General features: G+C 43.4%; 7 protein-coding genes across 7 annotated transcripts; 2 read left to right on the forward strand and 5 right to left on the reverse strand.

Moving 5' to 3' along the window:
* Window positions 1-173: 173 nt before the first annotated feature.
* Window positions 174-1,222, reverse strand: BYT42DRAFT_571117 (MIR motif-containing protein). Its single transcript, XM_051568457.1, has 6 exons — window positions 1,188-1,222; window positions 1,059-1,122; window positions 896-983; window positions 555-821; window positions 434-489; window positions 174-354 (listed from the first exon to the last, which is right to left on the reverse strand). Exons 1-6 carry the CDS (start codon window positions 1,189-1,191, stop codon window positions 258-260), a joined length of 576 nt encoding a protein of 191 aa, XP_051422973.1. The 5' UTR covers window positions 1,192-1,222; the 3' UTR covers window positions 174-257.
* A 1,801-nt stretch (window positions 1,223-3,023) lies between these two features.
* BYT42DRAFT_571122 (uncharacterized protein) lies at window positions 3,024-3,496 on the forward strand. The gene is made up of 3 exons (XM_051568458.1): window positions 3,024-3,185; window positions 3,247-3,330; window positions 3,395-3,496. Exons 1-3 carry the CDS (start codon window positions 3,090-3,092, stop codon window positions 3,482-3,484), a joined length of 270 nt encoding a protein of 89 aa, XP_051422974.1. The 5' UTR covers window positions 3,024-3,089; the 3' UTR covers window positions 3,485-3,496.
* A 153-nt stretch (window positions 3,497-3,649) lies between these two features.
* BYT42DRAFT_571124 (uncharacterized protein) lies at window positions 3,650-4,406 on the reverse strand. Its single transcript, XM_051568459.1, has one exon. The coding sequence runs from the start codon at window positions 3,917-3,919 to the stop codon at window positions 3,662-3,664; it is 258 nt and encodes an 85-aa protein (XP_051422975.1). The 5' UTR covers window positions 3,920-4,406; the 3' UTR covers window positions 3,650-3,661.
* Window positions 4,407-5,210: 804 nt separating this feature from the next.
* On the reverse strand, window positions 5,211-7,114 carry BYT42DRAFT_497465 (Alpha/Beta hydrolase protein; the record flags this gene model as incomplete). Its single annotated transcript, XM_051564497.1, has 5 exons — window positions 5,211-6,085; window positions 6,171-6,315; window positions 6,405-6,492; window positions 6,584-6,732; window positions 6,830-7,114. The coding sequence occupies 5 exons, from the start codon at window positions 7,112-7,114 to the stop codon at window positions 5,211-5,213; spliced, it is 1,542 nt and encodes a 513-aa protein (XP_051422976.1).
* A 94-nt stretch (window positions 7,115-7,208) lies between these two features.
* Window positions 7,209-11,042, reverse strand: BYT42DRAFT_571129 (uncharacterized protein). The gene is made up of 17 exons (XM_051568460.1): window positions 10,922-11,042; window positions 10,762-10,859; window positions 10,623-10,700; window positions 10,391-10,569; window positions 10,260-10,337; window positions 10,120-10,195; window positions 9,926-10,060; window positions 9,676-9,868; window positions 9,572-9,615; window positions 9,465-9,510; window positions 9,311-9,397; window positions 9,105-9,247; window positions 8,676-9,005; window positions 8,520-8,609; window positions 8,377-8,456; window positions 8,216-8,294; window positions 7,209-8,159 (listed from the first exon to the last, which is right to left on the reverse strand). The coding sequence occupies exons 1-17, from the start codon at window positions 11,016-11,018 to the stop codon at window positions 7,554-7,556; spliced, it is 2,439 nt and encodes an 812-aa protein (XP_051422977.1). The 5' UTR covers window positions 11,019-11,042; the 3' UTR covers window positions 7,209-7,553.
* A 1,231-nt stretch (window positions 11,043-12,273) lies between these two features.
* On the forward strand, window positions 12,274-15,665 carry BYT42DRAFT_614320 (C-type lectin protein; the record flags this gene model as incomplete). Its single annotated transcript, XM_051571845.1, has 17 exons — window positions 12,274-12,456; window positions 12,518-12,617; window positions 12,677-12,714; window positions 12,776-12,848; window positions 12,932-13,020; window positions 13,090-13,135; window positions 13,200-13,354; window positions 13,428-13,455; window positions 13,535-13,553; window positions 13,641-13,753; window positions 13,858-14,484; window positions 14,566-14,581; window positions 14,648-14,671; window positions 14,733-14,978; window positions 15,060-15,310; window positions 15,379-15,437; window positions 15,519-15,665. The coding sequence occupies 17 exons, from the start codon at window positions 12,274-12,276 to the stop codon at window positions 15,663-15,665; spliced, it is 2,214 nt and encodes a 737-aa protein (XP_051422978.1).
* A 332-nt stretch (window positions 15,666-15,997) lies between these two features.
* BYT42DRAFT_496694 (scamp family-domain-containing protein) lies at window positions 15,998-17,134 on the reverse strand (the record flags this gene model as incomplete). Its single annotated transcript, XM_051564439.1, has 3 exons — window positions 15,998-16,253; window positions 16,325-16,394; window positions 16,462-17,134. 3 exons carry the CDS (start codon window positions 17,132-17,134, stop codon window positions 15,998-16,000), a joined length of 999 nt encoding a protein of 332 aa, XP_051422979.1.
* Window positions 17,135-18,009: the final 875 nt, after the last annotated feature.

Raw genomic sequence — 18,009 nt, forward strand, 5'->3', positions numbered from 1 at the left:
TCTAAATGCGAAAATAGGAACACTCTAGTTTACTTTCATTGAATGGTTTCCATATGGTGGCCAATATCGATTATTCTTGGCCGAAAAAACTAGCCAACATCGAGAAAGAAAACGAAGTGTTATCTCCACTCGAATAGGGTCAACGAATTATCTGTCTAAACGAGGAAATTTCACACGGGCCGATACATTAGTGGGTTTTATGTGATGAGACTTTTATTGGGATATATTGCACAAAGGGGGATATACACGTTCTTCACTTAGGCGGTAGCAACCCAAGCGTCATTTTCATCAGATTCGGCTCCATAGGCTGTCACTTCATTCTTTTCATCGTCATAGGCTTCATTATGGGAATGCCTAATAATGAGCGTTTAAAAGAAACAACAGATGATGAGTTAAATAATCTCAGGCTGAATCATTGCATCAGATGGCTTACAAAGTATTTCTGGTTTGTGCGTGACGCAGGATAACGGGCGTATCGACGTGCCACAACTAAGGCAAAGAGTAAATCAGGTGTAGACAATAAAGCTCTTTTCCAGAATATTAGGAGTACTTACGCTGTCTTCGTCACCTTCACCCAATCTCTCCAAGACCCACAAGTCGTTATCATCGGATTCGTCATCGTTACCGAAGCCTGACACTTCCTGTTGCCCAGTGATAGGGCTTTCAATCTCATGAGAGTGAAGGTGACGGCCAGTGCCCAAATGCTTCAGGCGGAGAATATCATCATATCCGACTTCATAACCAGGACGTTCCTCAGAGCCAGAAGGAGTCAAAATCTTCCACACGGAAACATTCTCGTCACCATCATCACTGGCAAACACCTGTATAGAACGTCATACATCATCGTACCCTTTTATTCTTGCCTTTTTCAAGCAGCCAAGGAAGTTGAACTCACCATTTGTTGTCCACTGCCGCCCTCATAGGCTTCATCATTCGAGCTCAAGAGGCGTCCAGTAGCGCAATGCTTCAAGTAAATATGGTCACTGTATGTTACAGTCGATATATTCGATGAGCAAACCGTCTCCTCAGAATTATATTATTCCCCAGGATAAACATACCCATAGCGAACGATATCGTCCTTGGGGAAACCACTTTCATAGGAGGCATTAGATTCACAGTCACCTGGAACAATTGGATAAGTTATCACAGAACCGGCTTGGGAGCGAACTCTTTTGGCATTCACTTACTCATATTATCGACAGATAGGAGCAGAAGAAAAAGATTGAAGGTATGGATGCCTGTCGTCCTCGGTTATCGTCGCTTTTTATATTTCTATGCTGTGATACAAGCTGGCGTCGTTTTCTTGGCTCACCGAATAAGTTACATATCGGCAATGAAATTCCGAAGGATTGCCGATTTGCCAAAAAGGTTAGAGTTGGACTAGGCAAATTACCCTGGAGCCTTTCATCATCCTGTTACGCAATTCCGATATCCGTGTTATCGACGTATTTCAATGGGCTAGATGGATTCCACGTCGTCAGCGGCCTGACTCTCGCTGGGCCCAGGTTGCGATGTTCTGGCTGAGTTACTAAGCGTATCGGCAAAGGAGACACTTTTGAAAGCTTTTGACTGCCCGTTGTACATTTCATGACTTGTTTTTCCAAAAGCAATGCCCGAGAATATTCCAAAATTGCCAAGCTATTCCGAGAATACACATGTTTCTGTATAGTATGTAAAATACGAACTTTCTAGTCCACGATAAACTCTGCTTACAATTTGATACTTGGCTTTGTTTTAATCCTGCAAAAGCTAGTGGAGAAACTCCCGAAAAACCTCGATGCTGCTATGAACGATATTCGCAACTTCTTCATCCGTAATAATAATAATCATATCCATTGAATGGACAATACCGGTGTTTCAACCCTTAAAGAAGCCGCCCAATGCCATGACGGAATTGTGATAGTGAGGCGTTATCGCCACTGGAATTGAGTTAACGTTTATCAGTCTAAACGAGGAAACTTCACACGGGCCAAAATTTGGGATAGATTGTCGAAAAGAATATGTACCCATGTTACTCAATAAAGTGGAAACAAACCAAGCGTCCTTCGCCAGGCTTACTCATCACTTCATAATTGACATCTCAAGCACTCGTACGCGCGGATGTTTGCATACATGTCCATACAGGTAAAATGGTAACTAGATATTCATGAGTTCAAGCGATGTGTCGGAATCCTTCCAAAATGCCGCCGGTTTCTGTGTGACGAAGGACAAAAGGACGAATTGACATGCCCAATACTGAACCGAAAAATAAGGGGAATCAGCAAGATCCATTGATGAGAAATCGCACTTTTGAATACTCACGTCGTCCGGCGTGGGGTCGTTCTCACCAGGACATCTCTCCAAAGACCACAGATCATTGTCATGTTTTATTATCGTTACCGAAAGCTGATACTATGTTTTGTTCAGAGATAGGACTGCGAACGACATGAAAGCGCAGATGCTTCTCAGTATAAATTCGCTTCTGGCTTAACGATATGAACGATATAGCTAGTGGTTTGTTTATACAATTGCATTACCAGGACGACCCCTGCCATACGTGATACACACCCACTGAATCATATCCAAGCAAACGGTCAATAATCTTCACTTGACGTTTTCAATTTTGTTATCAAGAAGCGATCCAATGTTATGATGCAAGCGTCATGATGAAACGTTGCCACCTTTTGAATAGTGCCAACATCTAGCGCGCAAAACTTCCACTAATTCGGTAAAATACATTTCAACCAAACAAGACATAGGTAAGTCCCTTGTCGTAATTACACTGAGAGCCGATGGTTTTAATAATAATCTCGTAAGTTAGATTGTTAAATGCTATTTTGCGTATTGTTTTTGTCTATCGGCTTAAAAACACTTGAAGCAGGAGATCAGCACGATTGTGAGCAGTATTGTCAATCAGATGATGTGACTAAAAAGAATCGATGTTTCAGTCTCTCGTTCATTTGCCAGTCATGCTGGATGTCACTATAAAATCAATCGATCTAATCGCGTTTCATTGATCCTCCTCCTTTTTATTATTATTTTAAAATCATCATGTCCTCCAACAGCAACAATAAACGCGAAAACCCAAGTCCATCCGTCAAAAAAAAACCATGAAGCGACAGAAAATTAACAAACGGAAAGAGAAGCATGACAAGCAGATGGCTCGTTATGAGGATCTAGCTGCTTTGTACAATGCAAGAGATGAAGTAAGGGCTTGATGAATGGATAAAATATATTGATCTGATTAACGAAACTATCATCCTGTAGGATAACAAGAAGAAGTTGATGGCGACCCTCGACTACGAAGACCTAGTGGAGGGCGAGGGCCGCGCCGTCTGTGAGGGCGACAAAGTTGAGTCTTTAATTCATTATTAGGATGGGCATACGTATTAATCTATGGACTTTGTTCTCTTAGGTCCGTGTTCGGTACAGTTTGATTGAAAAAATCTGGGTAAAAATTTTACAAATCAAAATTTTGAAAAGAGGCAAGGTAATGTTGTTTTAAAGTATCAAAAAAGAGAGAAAACCAAAGGACAAGGACATACAAAAAAAGATGGATGCATTAGACAAGCCACACTTACTCTTCTTTTGTTTTTACTTACAAAAAAACTGTTTTCACCGCATTGCGGGAGCCGCCACCGCATACCGCCAAGACATGGGCTTTGTTCATCCGTATTTTAAACTACACAGTAGAAGCACACAAAGCGAGTGAGTAACTCGGCATAACATTCAAAAAAGAAAGGTGACGTCCCAAAAACCGCCATTTGGTGTCTTCGTGCCTCTCACCGTTGCTAAAGGCTGACACTTCATGTTGCCCATAGATAAAGCTAGGAATATAATGGGAGTGGAGATAACGTCCAGTGCCGATATGTTTTAAGCGGATAATATCGTCATATTGAACTTTAGAGCCACGACGTTTCGCCTCGAGATAAAAAGGCATGAACGTCCATATGGAAACATCTTTGCTATCATCTTCACTAGAAACACCAGCATACAAAGTTAACACCTGAGTGTACTATTTCATCGATGTCTTTTCAAGCAGCTGGAAAAGCTAAGATTACCCTCTGTTGTCCAACGCCGTCATCATATGCTACATCATCCGAGCTCAGATAACGTCCAGTAGCGCGATGTATCAAGTAAATATAGTCGCTGTTTGTACAGTTATTATTTCCAAATATGAGCCACCATCTCTGATAAAAGACGATCATTTGCTCTCGATAGAGTTACCCTTAGCGAACTATGCCATCTTATTGGGGAAAATCAGTGATGTAAGAGGAAAAAGATCCAACAGATTCAGAGTCACCTGTGGACGCTATTACAGCATCGACTTAAAGAGGTAACTTTTGGCATGAACTTACTCATGCTGTCGAGGAGCATGGAAAAAGAAATCAAAGGTAGAGATGCCTGCCCTGTCGTTATCCCCACTTTATATCCGCTTGCTGTAATGCAGGCTGATACCTTTCTTGGCTTACTAAATCATTTAGATAAATGCCGGCAGTGTTTCCAGTAATTGGGCGCCCAGTGATGGTGCTCTCTAATCAAAGCAGGCTAATCTGGTTCGCCTCCTGTCACCAATGCCGTACTTCTCAGGAAAGTTCAACACTTGTATATGTATCATTTTCTACAGGGTTTTCATATGATAGAAAAAGATGCCACATCCAGTTGCCTACGCATCGACAATAGATAATCTTCGCCAGTTAAGGGGTAGTGATTTTTACTGATAAGCTTGCAGCGTATTGAGGGCATTGTCTGTCAGAACCGTAGGATAGTCACAGAAACAAGGGCTTTCAAGAAAACTCTTTCACAAATTCATTCTGAGCGTATTGGCGCGGACGGCAGGGACGCCAATTAGAGTAAAAGTCTGGGTTCTGCTATCAGAAGGTATTGTTAATTGCTGTTGATCCGTGTTATAAAATGGACTAACCGGGCGATTTCTGCATTTTCTATCCGACCTCGACAGTTTCCGTCAGTGACGATCTCTCGCTCGGAAATATTGCCCACTTGCAGTCAACCGGTAGATCCTTTTTGTGTACATCATACAACAAGGATCGATCAACGGTTGTAGAGCGCCGCTTGTTGGGTGGTTTGCGGGTCGCACAAATCAGCGATAAAAGAGATTGTAGTATATCATTTATTCCAGTTACAGTATACAAAGAACAAAAATCCATTTGCCCAAAAAAGCTTTTTTTTGGCGGAATGGGAGAAAAGAAAAATGTCGGAAGCGAGCCAGTTTACTGCAAGTCATCCTGGATCCAGGCATTGAGCATGTCAAGGCCACTTTCAGGTTGATCATAAGGCACCATATGGCCTGCACCGAAAACGCGGAGGAAAGCAAAGCGACCATCCTTGGTCTGGCGGAGGTCACCGGCGTGCTTACCGGTGATGGCAGAATACCACTCAGTATCGTTGGCGCTAGCAAATTCCTTCTTACCGCTCCATGGCAATTCCAAAGTCCATGCCTTGTTGCCCATCCAGTTACAGATGAAGTCGGCGTCACCGGCATAGATAAGAATGCGGATACCATCTTCAAGAAGAGGAGGCACTTCTTCAACGTAAGGGCGCATCCAGTCGCCCGCCATGTTGAAACGGAAATTAATCTCCATATTGCAGCTCTTGTAGCCCTCGGTTTCAGCGCCAATCGTTTCCATGATTTCTTTACGGTTCAAATAAGTCTGAACGCTGTCCAAAATTTCGTAGCACAAACCATTGCCGCCCTTGCACTTTTCACGCACATCGTAAGGGTTCATGCCCGTTTGCTGGTAAGGCTGGATCTGATCTTTGTTACACTTCATTGCCGCGGGCAAGCACGCAAACACGCTTTGCGAGTCGTAGCAGTTCTGAATCAAGCGAGCACAAGCAGGGTATTGTCTGTCCATGGAACGGCAGGTGCGTTCGTCAAGAACAGGACCATAAGAGTTTTCGCAGGCCATCTTGGAGTAGTACTTGTACTGAACGAGAGGATCCGTCAAGCCATTGCCGATAAGCAAACTCTTCAAATTGACACTAGACAAAGTGTGGGCTTTGTCGGCCACCGTTGCGGTTAAATATTGTCCCTTATTAGAACGATGGATAACACCGCCAATAGCAGGAATATAGTGACCGGCATCTAATGGTGTTTCAAATTTTTGTAAGTTTCTCCGTCCGCAGCCTCGCCCATTAATGGTGGTTATCAAAGTATTGAGATAACTCACATGATTCACCCGCAATATGGAAATCAAGATGGGCGTATTCTGAGAATTCCTTGAAAAACAGTTGGAGGAAGGCATACACATCCTCAGCGGCGGCAATCGAGTTGGTGGCCCCACCACTACCATGGGAATAGCCGACATTCAGGGGCTGGAAAAGTCCGGTCGGAACACCGTCAGTATCGTTGTCTTGAGTTCCGTTTCAAAAAGGAAAAATAGAAAAGACCCATTTTATCTTACCTGATCCAAAAACATAATGTTGGCGTTAGAATTCCAAGAATATTTGTTGACCACGGTGTCGTTTCCTTCCTTGTTGACAGTGCAAGGTCTACAAAACGTCATTATTTGTTTAAGTTGTCATGATCATCATGAAAAAAAGGATGATTAATCAGATAAAGCAAAAAAAAAAAGATAATTACCCGAGTTCCATAAAGAGACCAGTGAGAGAGGAACAGCCGGGACCTCCATTCAACCAGAGAACCAAGGGATCTTCCTGAGGCTTGTCTCGGGATTCAAAGAACCAGAAGAAAAAGTGCTTGTCATTGCCAACGTCCAAATAACCGCTGATCTACGATATGCAAAAATATTCCCATGATTAATGCAAGCTCACTATGGCAACAATTAAGCTGTTCCCACGGGGCCGATGAGTTGCGACGGTACGGTACCTGCTTCACGTCAGGGTCACAGATGGTATTGGGGCGCTTGTAACGCATCGTGTATTGCGGGAAAGCAGGATGCGAAAAGGCGGTAACAAATTCGGATTTCACGTCGTTGACAACATGCTGAACGTTATCGACCACGTCATGGACCAAATCCTGAGTTTGGTGCCAGATATTGGTCAATCCGTCCACGGGTTGCTTGAAAAAGTGACCTTGCGGTTCGGCAAGCGTCACTCCCGAAAACAAAGTGGCAACGAGAGCCACTTTGGTCAAGGTGAAGAGGGTTGGCATAAGAAATAAAAAATGAAAAAGAAATAAAAAAGAGAAAGAGATGAGACAAGAGAGAAAACAGCAAAAACTTAGAACAACTCTCTTTTCTGGCACCTGATCGTTATTTCAATCCATTGGAAATCTCCGGCGCCCCACTTGCTGCATTTGGCAATTTTTGGCCGATATTGAGGTTTTCAAAAAGTAAAGTCGCAAGGGCCAGTGAGCATTTGTGTATCTGTTTTCCGTATTTGGGTTTGTCGTGATGTAATGCGTTTGAGATTTTTTTTTTTTGGGCCTCGCACAATAGGGGATCTGCTGGCACTTGCCATTTTCGTCCATTTGAACCCCATCCAATGCAAGCTAGTATTTCCACATGTATTTCGTTTTGACATTCTTCCCATCCCCAAGATGAACAAAAAGGAATCCCATCATCAAAGCATAGTAGATCGACTTCTTTAATTTATAAGCTTGGCAATCGGCCATCAAATTCTCGTCGGACCCGTTTCCACGACCCGTTTCTGTAAACACTTTCAGTGCGAATAAAGCTTTCGTCATCCTCATCTCGCAGCCCTTCCTTTTGCAAATTTTGAGCTGTCCAATACATGTGTAACAGACTGTTAGTAGGTCCCAACCGTTTTTTCTCTTCTTCTTCTTCGGCTCGCTTCGATCCAACTGTTGGAGGAGTCGATTCGAGATAAGGAACCATGATAGCCGGGTTGGGATATTTCGGAGGTGCAGGACCGCCTGCACCGCTTCGAGCTCGTCTTCCTCGAAAATTGGGATTAATGCCTGATTTGGCCTCTCGTCCAGCGGCACGAGGCTGAATCGGTAGCTGATTGGTAAATAACGCCGGTCCTTCGGTTTTAATACGTTTCGATTCTGGTCCCACATCATGCACCAAATCCTCCTTTTCGCGCTGCGTCATCTTTTCAATACGAGTCGCTTGATGCCATGCCATATCCATCGCGTTCTCCGGCTCGGTTTTCGCCACATCAAACTCTGAGTTGTTATCGGTGGTTGAGGCCATGGCCATATCACGGAGCACGGTTAAAATGGTTTGACAAACCTGTACACACAAAATTAGCTAGTGCCATTATGCTCCAAATGGTTGCGCAGACCTACCATCATGTGAGTTGGTGAATCGTGTTGAAATCGTTTCCCGATCAGATACAGCGCAACTAGTAATTTTTTGGCTAGTAATCTAAGTGGTTTTTTACCAGTCCGATAGTCGTCATTAGTATGTTGGAAATCCAAAAAAGACTGGTTGACATTCGTCCACATACGGTGCCTGATATTGATGAGACTTTAATATGTAAGGAGGCAGTTTGCTGCCTATCAGTACCGAATGAAGTTCAGAGACGAGCTAATAAAAGAAAAAAAGGTGAATCATACAATCGCCAATAAACGAGCAGCGATCTAGACTTACGGTATTGATGAATTTGGTGGCCTGTTCGACGTATACGTTGTCCAGCAACATGTATTCTTTTAAAACGAGCAATGGATCATAGCCAAGTCCCTGTTAAAAAAACTCAACGGTTAAAGAGACCAGAACTTTGCGACACCGTCATCTGGGATACGTTACAGGAAATCCTCCAAACCCTGCGCATTCCGAGTCCGTATTCAGTACATCGGTCGCCAGCTCTGAAATCGAACGTTTATCGTTGGGATCAGAGACGGCCCCACTGCCATCCCGAAGACAGGCATGCCATCGCGTGGCTCTTTCTAAATACTTCATTGTTTTGCTGTCTGATGCGCCGACAGACGGCGAATGAAGAAGTTTCGTCATGGATATAAAGTGAGCATATTTCAATGGCGAATATTTGACCAAAGGACTTTGGCCTGTCTCGGCCGCATTGAAGGCATGGTCCAAGTCGTCAAACGTACAAGACCGAATCATGGCATCGAATTCTTGCTGTGAAAAAAAAAATCAACTCGTGTTAAAGATGGATACCCTCTCTCTCTGTGCGTGTGTGTGCGTGAGTGCATGTATAAATTATGGCCTACGGCTTACCTTATTCTTGGGTATATAAATTGACTTCAGATTTGACGAATGATCATTTTCCACTTTCACTTCCATCATTTCCATAGCGTTCGCGCGCATAGTTGCAAAATCGGCTTCCAGCTTATTATCAAGGCAATAAAGAAAAACAGTACCTGTGGTGTGTGATTAATTTATAAAAGTTGTGTAGTGGACAATTTTCTCTATTTTAAGTTTACCTTGGTATTGCCCAAGCATATGTGTCCAGTTTTTCACTGTAGGTGACTCGATCTTGACTTCGGACGTTGTTAGATAACATGTACTGCCTAAGTAGATCGTAACAATTTCGGATATATTAGCTTTTTTCATTACCCTAAATGATGTATTGTATACCTTTGTACATCATGTCAATAAAAGCATTGGTTGGAGGATGGGATGTCTATCATGAACAAAGTGAGTATGCCTCTCGAAAGGAACCTATGCATCAGTAAAATATTCACCTGAACAGGACTGATAGAGTGCATGCACCGGGTCCATTCCGTTTCTGTTATGTGCATCTGTTAAATAACATTCCCGAAACTATATTTGATAAAGAGCATCCTACCCGCTGGAGGCCTTTTGCTTCGTTTTAGATAAGTCAGTCGTAAGGTTCGATTCTCTAGATAGGCTGGTTCGTATAACCGTTTGTTCTTTGTAGGTTCAGCTTGATTGATTAAATGAGTGTTGCCGCATGCGTAATAAAAGTGTACGTCCTGGGTGGAAGGGGATTGGCTGCCTTCAGCTGTGTCGGCCGTGTTCTGTTCATGAATTCACAGTTAGAGAACGGACGATTGATGCATTCACATGATTATTACCTTCATGGGTATCCTGCAGATGCAAAGTGTGTTGATGTTATAGTAGATCTGGGCCAGATGGACCATGGCACGAGTCAGATCCGACTGTCCGTTTGGTATATTATAGATGGACATGGTGATTTCGTCTGTTTTAATCTGTTCAATGATGAGTAAAAAGATGACGGTTTCCGCAGCGATGCTAATGATCGGGTTACTTTGGTCAATGGCTTGTCTTGTGGTATGGAGGTCGATGAAGGCCATACTCGCAGGACATCAATATGTATCTGGCATCTAAGGTATTTATCAGTGACCATGGAATCCTTAATCGCTTACTCTATTGTTATTGTCTACTCACCTGTGTTTCAAGGCGTGGAATGACCGGCACATCATTGCACGGAGATCAAAAGTTACTTGCTCGCTCCCATGGCGAGCTCTTTATCAAGGTTAATGCATGTAGTACAGCGGGATCGAGTCGATTGTCCTTACTTGAAACCATCTTCATCGGCGCCTTTGCACAGAATTACAAAAATGAGTCGGTATCGGTGTTGTTTTGATGATCGAGGAGCGATTGTGTGTTCGATAGCGAGGTCCAATGCGGTAGATAACCGTGTTTCGTTGATGGATTCATTATATCGTGGTTGATTATTGACAAAACCGGAAGCGACCTATGCCGGATAATGAATAAGCAGATTCGTAATAAACTTCATTCGAAGCTTACTGTGTGAAGTTGCTGTTGCTCCATGCCTTCCCACTGGTTCAGAATGGCAGGTTGATCATTAGCCACTGTTACCGAGATCTACCAGCTTTTTATCAGCATACAATTTCGAATCGTGGTGATCATCGTAGCGTTGGCTTACAGGAGCGCGTGCAGGAGAGCCGAGATCCCAGGCAAGTCGACAGAATTGCAGCGTACCGTTGACCATGGTGGCCCACAGGGGGATAGAAGGAGGTTGTTCTAAAGCAACAGTGTGTAAGGTGGTGATGCAAAATCCTATGCATGCCGCGGTGTGCATTTACGTGCTAATGATACATTGGAAGGGTACTCAGCAGCTGCAGGAGCAAATGCGACAGAGTGATAACTGTCAAGCAGAATGACAGTTCTTGGTTCAGTCATCAAAAAGTTGATATTAGACACTTTAGGCATTCACTGAATCTCTCTTTTTTTTTTTTTTCCACGTTGTGCCTCATGCTCAGAGCGCTTGCAGTGACTCGCTATTTTCTGGGAATTGAATCTCAAAATCAGAAAGCAATTCCAGTCAAGAGGTTCCTTTTGGATGGATCATCGTATTAAACCGATGATGCCCGCGCTACTGAATCAATCGTAACCACACATAAAGAACATAAAGACTACGGTTGTCTGAGAACGGGGCAAAAAAAAATGCCCCTTTTAGATGGAGAGTTAGATATTAAATATGAGCCATAAAATTTGTCGGTCAGTTTACTCTTTCACATTACAATGCTACATCCGGATATCCTGGCAACCGAGAATTTTACAACGATACAAAAAAGGGAACATACTACTTTTACATGCATTATTGCTATTTGCTGTTTCGCAAAGGTTTTCCGATGGGAAAAAGAGTTGCCTATAGACTGCGAATAGTCAGCATGAACTCTGCAGATCTTGTGTAAACATTCGGACAAGGCCATTTACGCCCTAGACAAGTAAACAAGCCATTCATTTTGTTGTTCGCAAAGACTTTCAGCCAGCAATGAAATTGCTAGTTATCATGTTCCTTACAAAATAACACTACATCATAATGCCAGTCTCATTAAAACGCGCTCTAAATTATTTCATATCCGTTCGTCTGAACATGCATCTTTTTTTTTTCTTTCCTTGGCCGAATGGCGGATCTGTATGGTACTGGTGCTTATTTGGAGTGACAGTAAAGCAGTGCTGTAGATGGTTGCATCGAGGCGACGGTGATTTGGGTACCTTTTTTTTTCTGTTCAGTAAGATTTGCCAAATGACGATATAGTTTTTATTGCGCTAAAAGTGAGGGGAAGCCAAGGAAGCAGCACTTGAACGAGGGGAAAGTTCATACGCCTCATTGTTCGGACGCACTAGACACTTTAAAATCGGGGTGGCAAACGCCCTTTTTGCCTAATCTGGGGTTTATGCCGAGGCGACCGTCGGAATCTACAGCATCCTGTGGACTGAATCGCCGGTTTTTGCTTTTCCCAAGAACAGAAGCAGGGATGAAATTTTATCTTGATGTACGGTACGTTTGAGTAACCGGTAAAGTAAACAAAATAAAGGAAAAAAAAAAAAAAAAAACAAATCAAAAATATTGAGGGTAGCTCAACTATATAAATGAAAGAGTTGGGCGACATTTGCATACCCTCTTAGACCTTGTCTGCTTCTCCATCTAATGCGCGTCAAAGTGCTTTGCGACGATTACAAGCTCAACCTTCGCCCTCACCAAATCGATGGTCCTTCAGGTCCACGCGAATATCTGGATTGGAACGTCGCCGTCAGACAATGGCGCCGCGAACAACACGAAAGAGTTCGCAACGAACGCGGTACCACGGGGTACGACGTGGCCGCTCTTAAGGTACGGATAGCCTCTATCTCAATAGACAGTGTGATGGGAGTACCTAATCTGCCTTTTACAGTGGAGCCAATCGAGCTATGTCCAGCCTCAGGTGATGGCCAATGATCGCTTCTTATACGATTGCCACACCAACCGGTACACCGTAGATCGGTTCCTCAGAGGTAAAATCTTAATAGAACTTGTAAATGTATCGTCTGCTCACTCCATGAAAACACAACAGACATCCATGACCGATACGGTGATATCGACTCCATCGTGGTAATGTATCGACCATCTTTTTAACCCAACGCCTGTGAAATGCTAAACTTTATCACTTTAGGTTTGGCCTCCTTTTCCAAATCTTGGATGCGACAGTCGTAACACTGAAGACTTTTTCCGCTGTCTTCCAGGAGGTTTGCATTTAGAAACAAGAAACTTGCACAGATGAAACAATTCGTGTCTAACAAGTGCTTTTATTGGTGTCTCCCCCTTCTAGGTCCCGCAGGCGTGAGAAGCATGATTGAGGAGTTCCACGAACGTGGAATTAAAGTTCTTTTGCCGATGCTGCCTTGGGACAATGGCACGGTAAGATAGAATAGTTGCCCCTTACTGTTACAACGCACTTGCATATGCTAAAAATTATGTTTCTTGTAGCGAGATCCCAAAGTATCGTGGAGCTATATTCTGCCTCGACTCTTTAGTAAGAAAAAAAATCATTGACACCGTCCCCTGAGCAAAGGCAAACTTGACAATCAATTTTCTAGAGGAATGCAACGCTGATGGTATTTCCAGCGATGTCGCTTTCTTTACGCAAGATTATTGGTTGAACGCTATTGCTATTGGCCATCCTCTTGTCCTTCAGTCAACGGCTGACGCCGAAGACTCTGTGAATCGTTCCCCCATTTCGGATGAAAATGTGGTAACGTATTGCATGAATCCACAAATGTCGCGCATACAACAAGTGGCTCAAATATTTATTGTTTGTTTCTCAGATCATGCGCTGGAACACCATGGATATGGGTAAGTGAAAAAAACAAAACCCCAGGCTAAAAGCAAGCGTCAATGCTTCAAAACTAAACATTGTGTCTCTCACATATAGCTAAATATGACACTAAGCTGTAAGTGTTGCGTTTTTCGAAAGTCATGCATGCAGGTGTATGTATGTAGTCCAAGCTGCTAACATTTCGGGCCTGATTATCCGTTAGACGCATTCCGACCGTGGCATCTCGCAAGTATCTGGAATCGAGACACATGACCCATTCCAGCGATAAATGGTCTCGCAACAAGACCGATCTTATTCAACACGCTTTCTTCAACGGTGCGTATTCAAAGGCTTAGATGTTATTCGAGATAAACGTCTTGTCTTTGTGTGTAACAAATATATGTTTATAACCGAGAATTTCTTTATGTTACCATGTATAGGTATTGGTGTCGAAACCTGGGAAAATATCTTTGGTACCTGGAATCAGATCAGCCCACGCGATGGTGAAGCGCTGCGCCGCACCTCCAAGATCATGCGATGCTTCGGCCCAACTTTCTTTGCAAACCCCGACTGGGAGCCGCATACGCCATGCATTCAGTGGAAATGCGTTTTTGGCAGCCGATGGGTCTCGTCGACGACCGCCAACCAAGTGCTGTGGACCTTTGTCAACCGTAGCCCTCTTCCCGCCGTCGGTCATCAGATCGTTGTAGGTTACCAAATTGGCTGGCAATTCTACGACGTGTGGCGTGGCGAGGAAATCTTCCCCACCAACATTGTCGACGGTTTGGCGACTTTGAGTTTCGATATTGAACCACGCGGTTACGGATGCATCTTTGCCACTCCGGACATTGCCCAACTCCCCGATGGTGTCAACGACTTGTTGTTCTTTATGCGTCGCCGTTCCAAGATCCCCTTGTACCGTTATCCCATCTCGAACTCGGTCTTGTGGCAAGAAATTGACGAAATCCAGGTGTCCCCGGTTGCTAACGAAACACCTCTGGGAATGGTTCGCATCGATGGTGATCTCTACAATTTCACAGTCTCTGGCCGAGGCGCTCATCCACCAGGTAAAAAAAGAAACAACAGATCCAACCAAAAAGGGAACATGCGCGCTCATCACAAAATCTTTTTCTTTCAATTTTTTTCAGGACTTGAATATCCAGGGTAAGTGTTACATGATGATATTGACATTGTATCCTAGTTACTCATAATGATGACTTATTATTCTAGCGCTGACATCAAATATCCTTGGGAGTAAGTAGCAAGCAGTGACATTGAACTGAATACAAGAATTGAAACCAATTTTTTTTATTAGATACGAGGCATCCCGCGTGCATGCCACTTATCAGATGAAAATCCGCCCATTTTTCATGGACGCTTACCCTGTCACAGAGGAGCAGTTCAAAGAATTCCTGGATGCTACGCATTATCAGCCTGCTGATTCTACAAATTTCCTGAAACACTGGATTGAAGGATGTTACCCCGTTGGCTCTGCAAAGAAACCCGTGGTTCATGTTTCTCTTGAAGACGCACGTGCCTATGCTGCCTGGGCAGGCAAACGGTAAGTTGTGTGAAATATTCAAGAAAACAAAAAGAAGCTTTGATTCATCTTTTTATTTTTATTTTTTGTCTGATTATCTAGCTTACCACATGAGTGGGAATGGCAATATGTCGCTCAAGCTGGCGTTGAATATCGCACTTATCCGTGGGGTGATCACTGGGATGATTCCAAGGTCCCCATTCCTTACAGTGGTCGTGGCCGGCTTTATCCAGACCACGCTCCCGCCGACGTAGATGCATATCCACAGGGCCGATCACTTTTCGGAGTCTACGACCTTGTGGGCAATGTATGGCAGTGGACCGATGTTTACTTGGACGAACATACACGTGCAGGTAAGCCTACTTTCAGACAGCTGTAAGGCATGTAGATGAAACGCTTATCAATGTATATTTGCATCCAGCTATTATTCGTGGTGGCTCGTACTACAAACCACAACACAGCGATCGCTACTTCCCCCAGGTACGCTACGTTACCGCTACTTTTTTTCCATTTGTTTCGAAACACTATGCTATTCTTTTTGCTCATCTATTAATATTTTAGGCCTATAAAAATACTGAGCATGGCAAGTATCTGTTGATGGCACCTTCCATTGATCGATCGGCTACGATTGGTTTCCGATGCGTGAAAGATACCCCGGCCAGTGCTGCTGTCTTCGGCAATTGCCCTTGGTATGGCCAAGACTATTAATTTGATCCTTTGTTCGCGATCACGCAACTGGCTGCCCACCGCTTTTGATTTCTCCTTGTAATTTCGCTTTGTTTCATTCAACCCATCATTATATTTTTTTCCTGTTGCTTTTATGCAGGAATGGCTTGTATTGCGGATGTTTCTATTTAAGCTTATTTTTTCAACGTTTGATTAAAATTTACGATCCCTCATCTATCCATCCGGGACCTGCGTACAGCATTCCATGCCGCTATTGCTTGCTATACTATCAGAAAGTGAGTGCGACAGAGATAATATTTATAATTTGATATCATTATGATGGTATTTCAACCGTTATACAGTCATACAAGAGACTACGATCTATTGAAGGTGCTATTCCAAGCTGCTTGACGTACGGTGTCTGATTTACCCATATGTACGAGTGCGTCGGTTTTCGCTTCTTTAAAGGTGTGACCAGCTTCCTTGTAGTGGTCGTATGTCTTTTTGTAGACATAAATGGCCAACAATCCCATCACGAACCAGCCAATTGTCGCCAACAGAGTCAAAATCCCTGGAAGGATATAACCGTCGGAGAACAAGGCCACCAATAGGATGAGTCCCGCTCCACCCCTAGAACACAGATATATCAATAACCATGACCATAAATTTAACATCTACAGTTGCATTTCAAAGAGACTTACGTGGACGGAATACCAACAAGCTTGTAGAAAGTATAGAGGATGTGAAATCCATTAAAGATAAAGAAGAAGACTGTAAAAAAAGTGAGTGAGTTTCTGATTTTTACTGGACATAATGCGATCCACATCGGCCAACTTACAATAGTACAGGGAGCTTTCTTTCATGTAAGCATTGTAGACCGGTCGATACCATAAGAAAAAGCTGGCAATCGTGTGTGTAAACATTTCGGTTAAAGCGACGCCGAGATCAGTGGGAGCACTCTGGACCGATGCTGGATGCTTAAACAGAACGCAGAGGCATGCGATGAAATTCAAAACAAGTGTAACCTCAAACAGTAACCATTCGCGATAAGCCCACCACACGATCCATTGATGCTGTAAGGGAATTTCCACCGAAATATTAAGGTACATGAAGGGGAAACATGGAGGAAAGTTGTTAATAGCCCTTCCAGAGGACTGCTGCTGTTGTCGCGCTTCCAGCGCACGTTCACGCTCAGCTAACTCACGTTCTCGTTGTCGCAGTGCTTCTTCCTTTGCCTGTAAATCGGGAGTTGAACGTGGGGTTCCGAGACCTTCCGTTGCTGGAGAAACCAGCGTTTTCTGATCGTAAGCCGATGAAAAAGGGTCGGTGGCCTCGTTGTATTGCTGGTAAGATGTGCCTGAGAAATCCTGATGGTCTTTGTGGCCAGAATCGGCATCGAGATGAAAAGTCTGGTCGTGTTGAGTGGAATTAAGAGCCGAGGTTATGGATGGATCCTGAAAAGGATTCTCTGGATCACCAAAGGGACCTTGGGAATGAGCATGGGAAGCCATTTGCAAAGTTTCAAGTGCACAGAGTCTGTGTTGTAAGGAGAACGGCAGAAAAAAAAAAAGAACGGCCTAGATAGGTATTTCATACCAGCTCATTGTGGCCAGTAATATCAAGTCACACACTTTTTTTTTCATGCACCGCGCTCCAAGTTCAAAATGCAGATTCTCGATTTCCTCATGCATCCAGCTCACTAGAATAGCCGAGGAAAATTAGGAACAGTTTTATCGAGCAAATATAGCAAACATAACTTGGGGTTGGAAAGCGAACCATAAATCTGTTAAAGTGTGCTTACTTGATACACGTCTGCCTATCCTTCTCCTTTATCGTCCCATTATCAGGTCTAGCTATTTTTAGTGCTCATCGCGATAGGACAATTTTGGATTCACTGTCATGACCATTAAATGATAATACCCTTTTCAGAAAATATGGACTACAACAGAATTGCTTGGTCGAAAAGGTGTTAAAAAGCGATCATCTACTGGGTAACAACTGATTTTTCTTCCCGAAATGGCTTCTTTTCGAGAATTTGATATTTGTGCTAATTAAATCTGGATCGCGGGTTATATGAACTTACCATTATAGGGAAGTTGTAGTGTTATGCTGTCTAGAACTTTACGAGATAGAAACTCTTAGTTTTGGGTGCCTTCTTATTCTTTGCTACATGATTATGTACCTTAACAATCTATAGGAATTAAGGATCTATTTTTCGTGGTTGTGTGTATTTCGCAGTTGCGAGCAATCGACAGCATGAAATACATCTATAAATTTCATGCTGCTAATGTTCTCATTGAAGCGTTTTTCCTGCTTAACAGCACTTATTCATCATCGTCCAATACTTGGCGATTTTTCCGAGGTATTTCTGTTGTAGATTACTGCC

Source organism: Radiomyces spectabilis, assembly GCF_025331425.1.
Source record: "Radiomyces spectabilis strain NRRL 2753 chromosome Unknown BYT42scaffold_7, whole genome shotgun sequence".
Taxonomy (NCBI): Eukaryota; Fungi; Mucoromycota; class Mucoromycetes; order Mucorales; family Radiomycetaceae; genus Radiomyces; species Radiomyces spectabilis.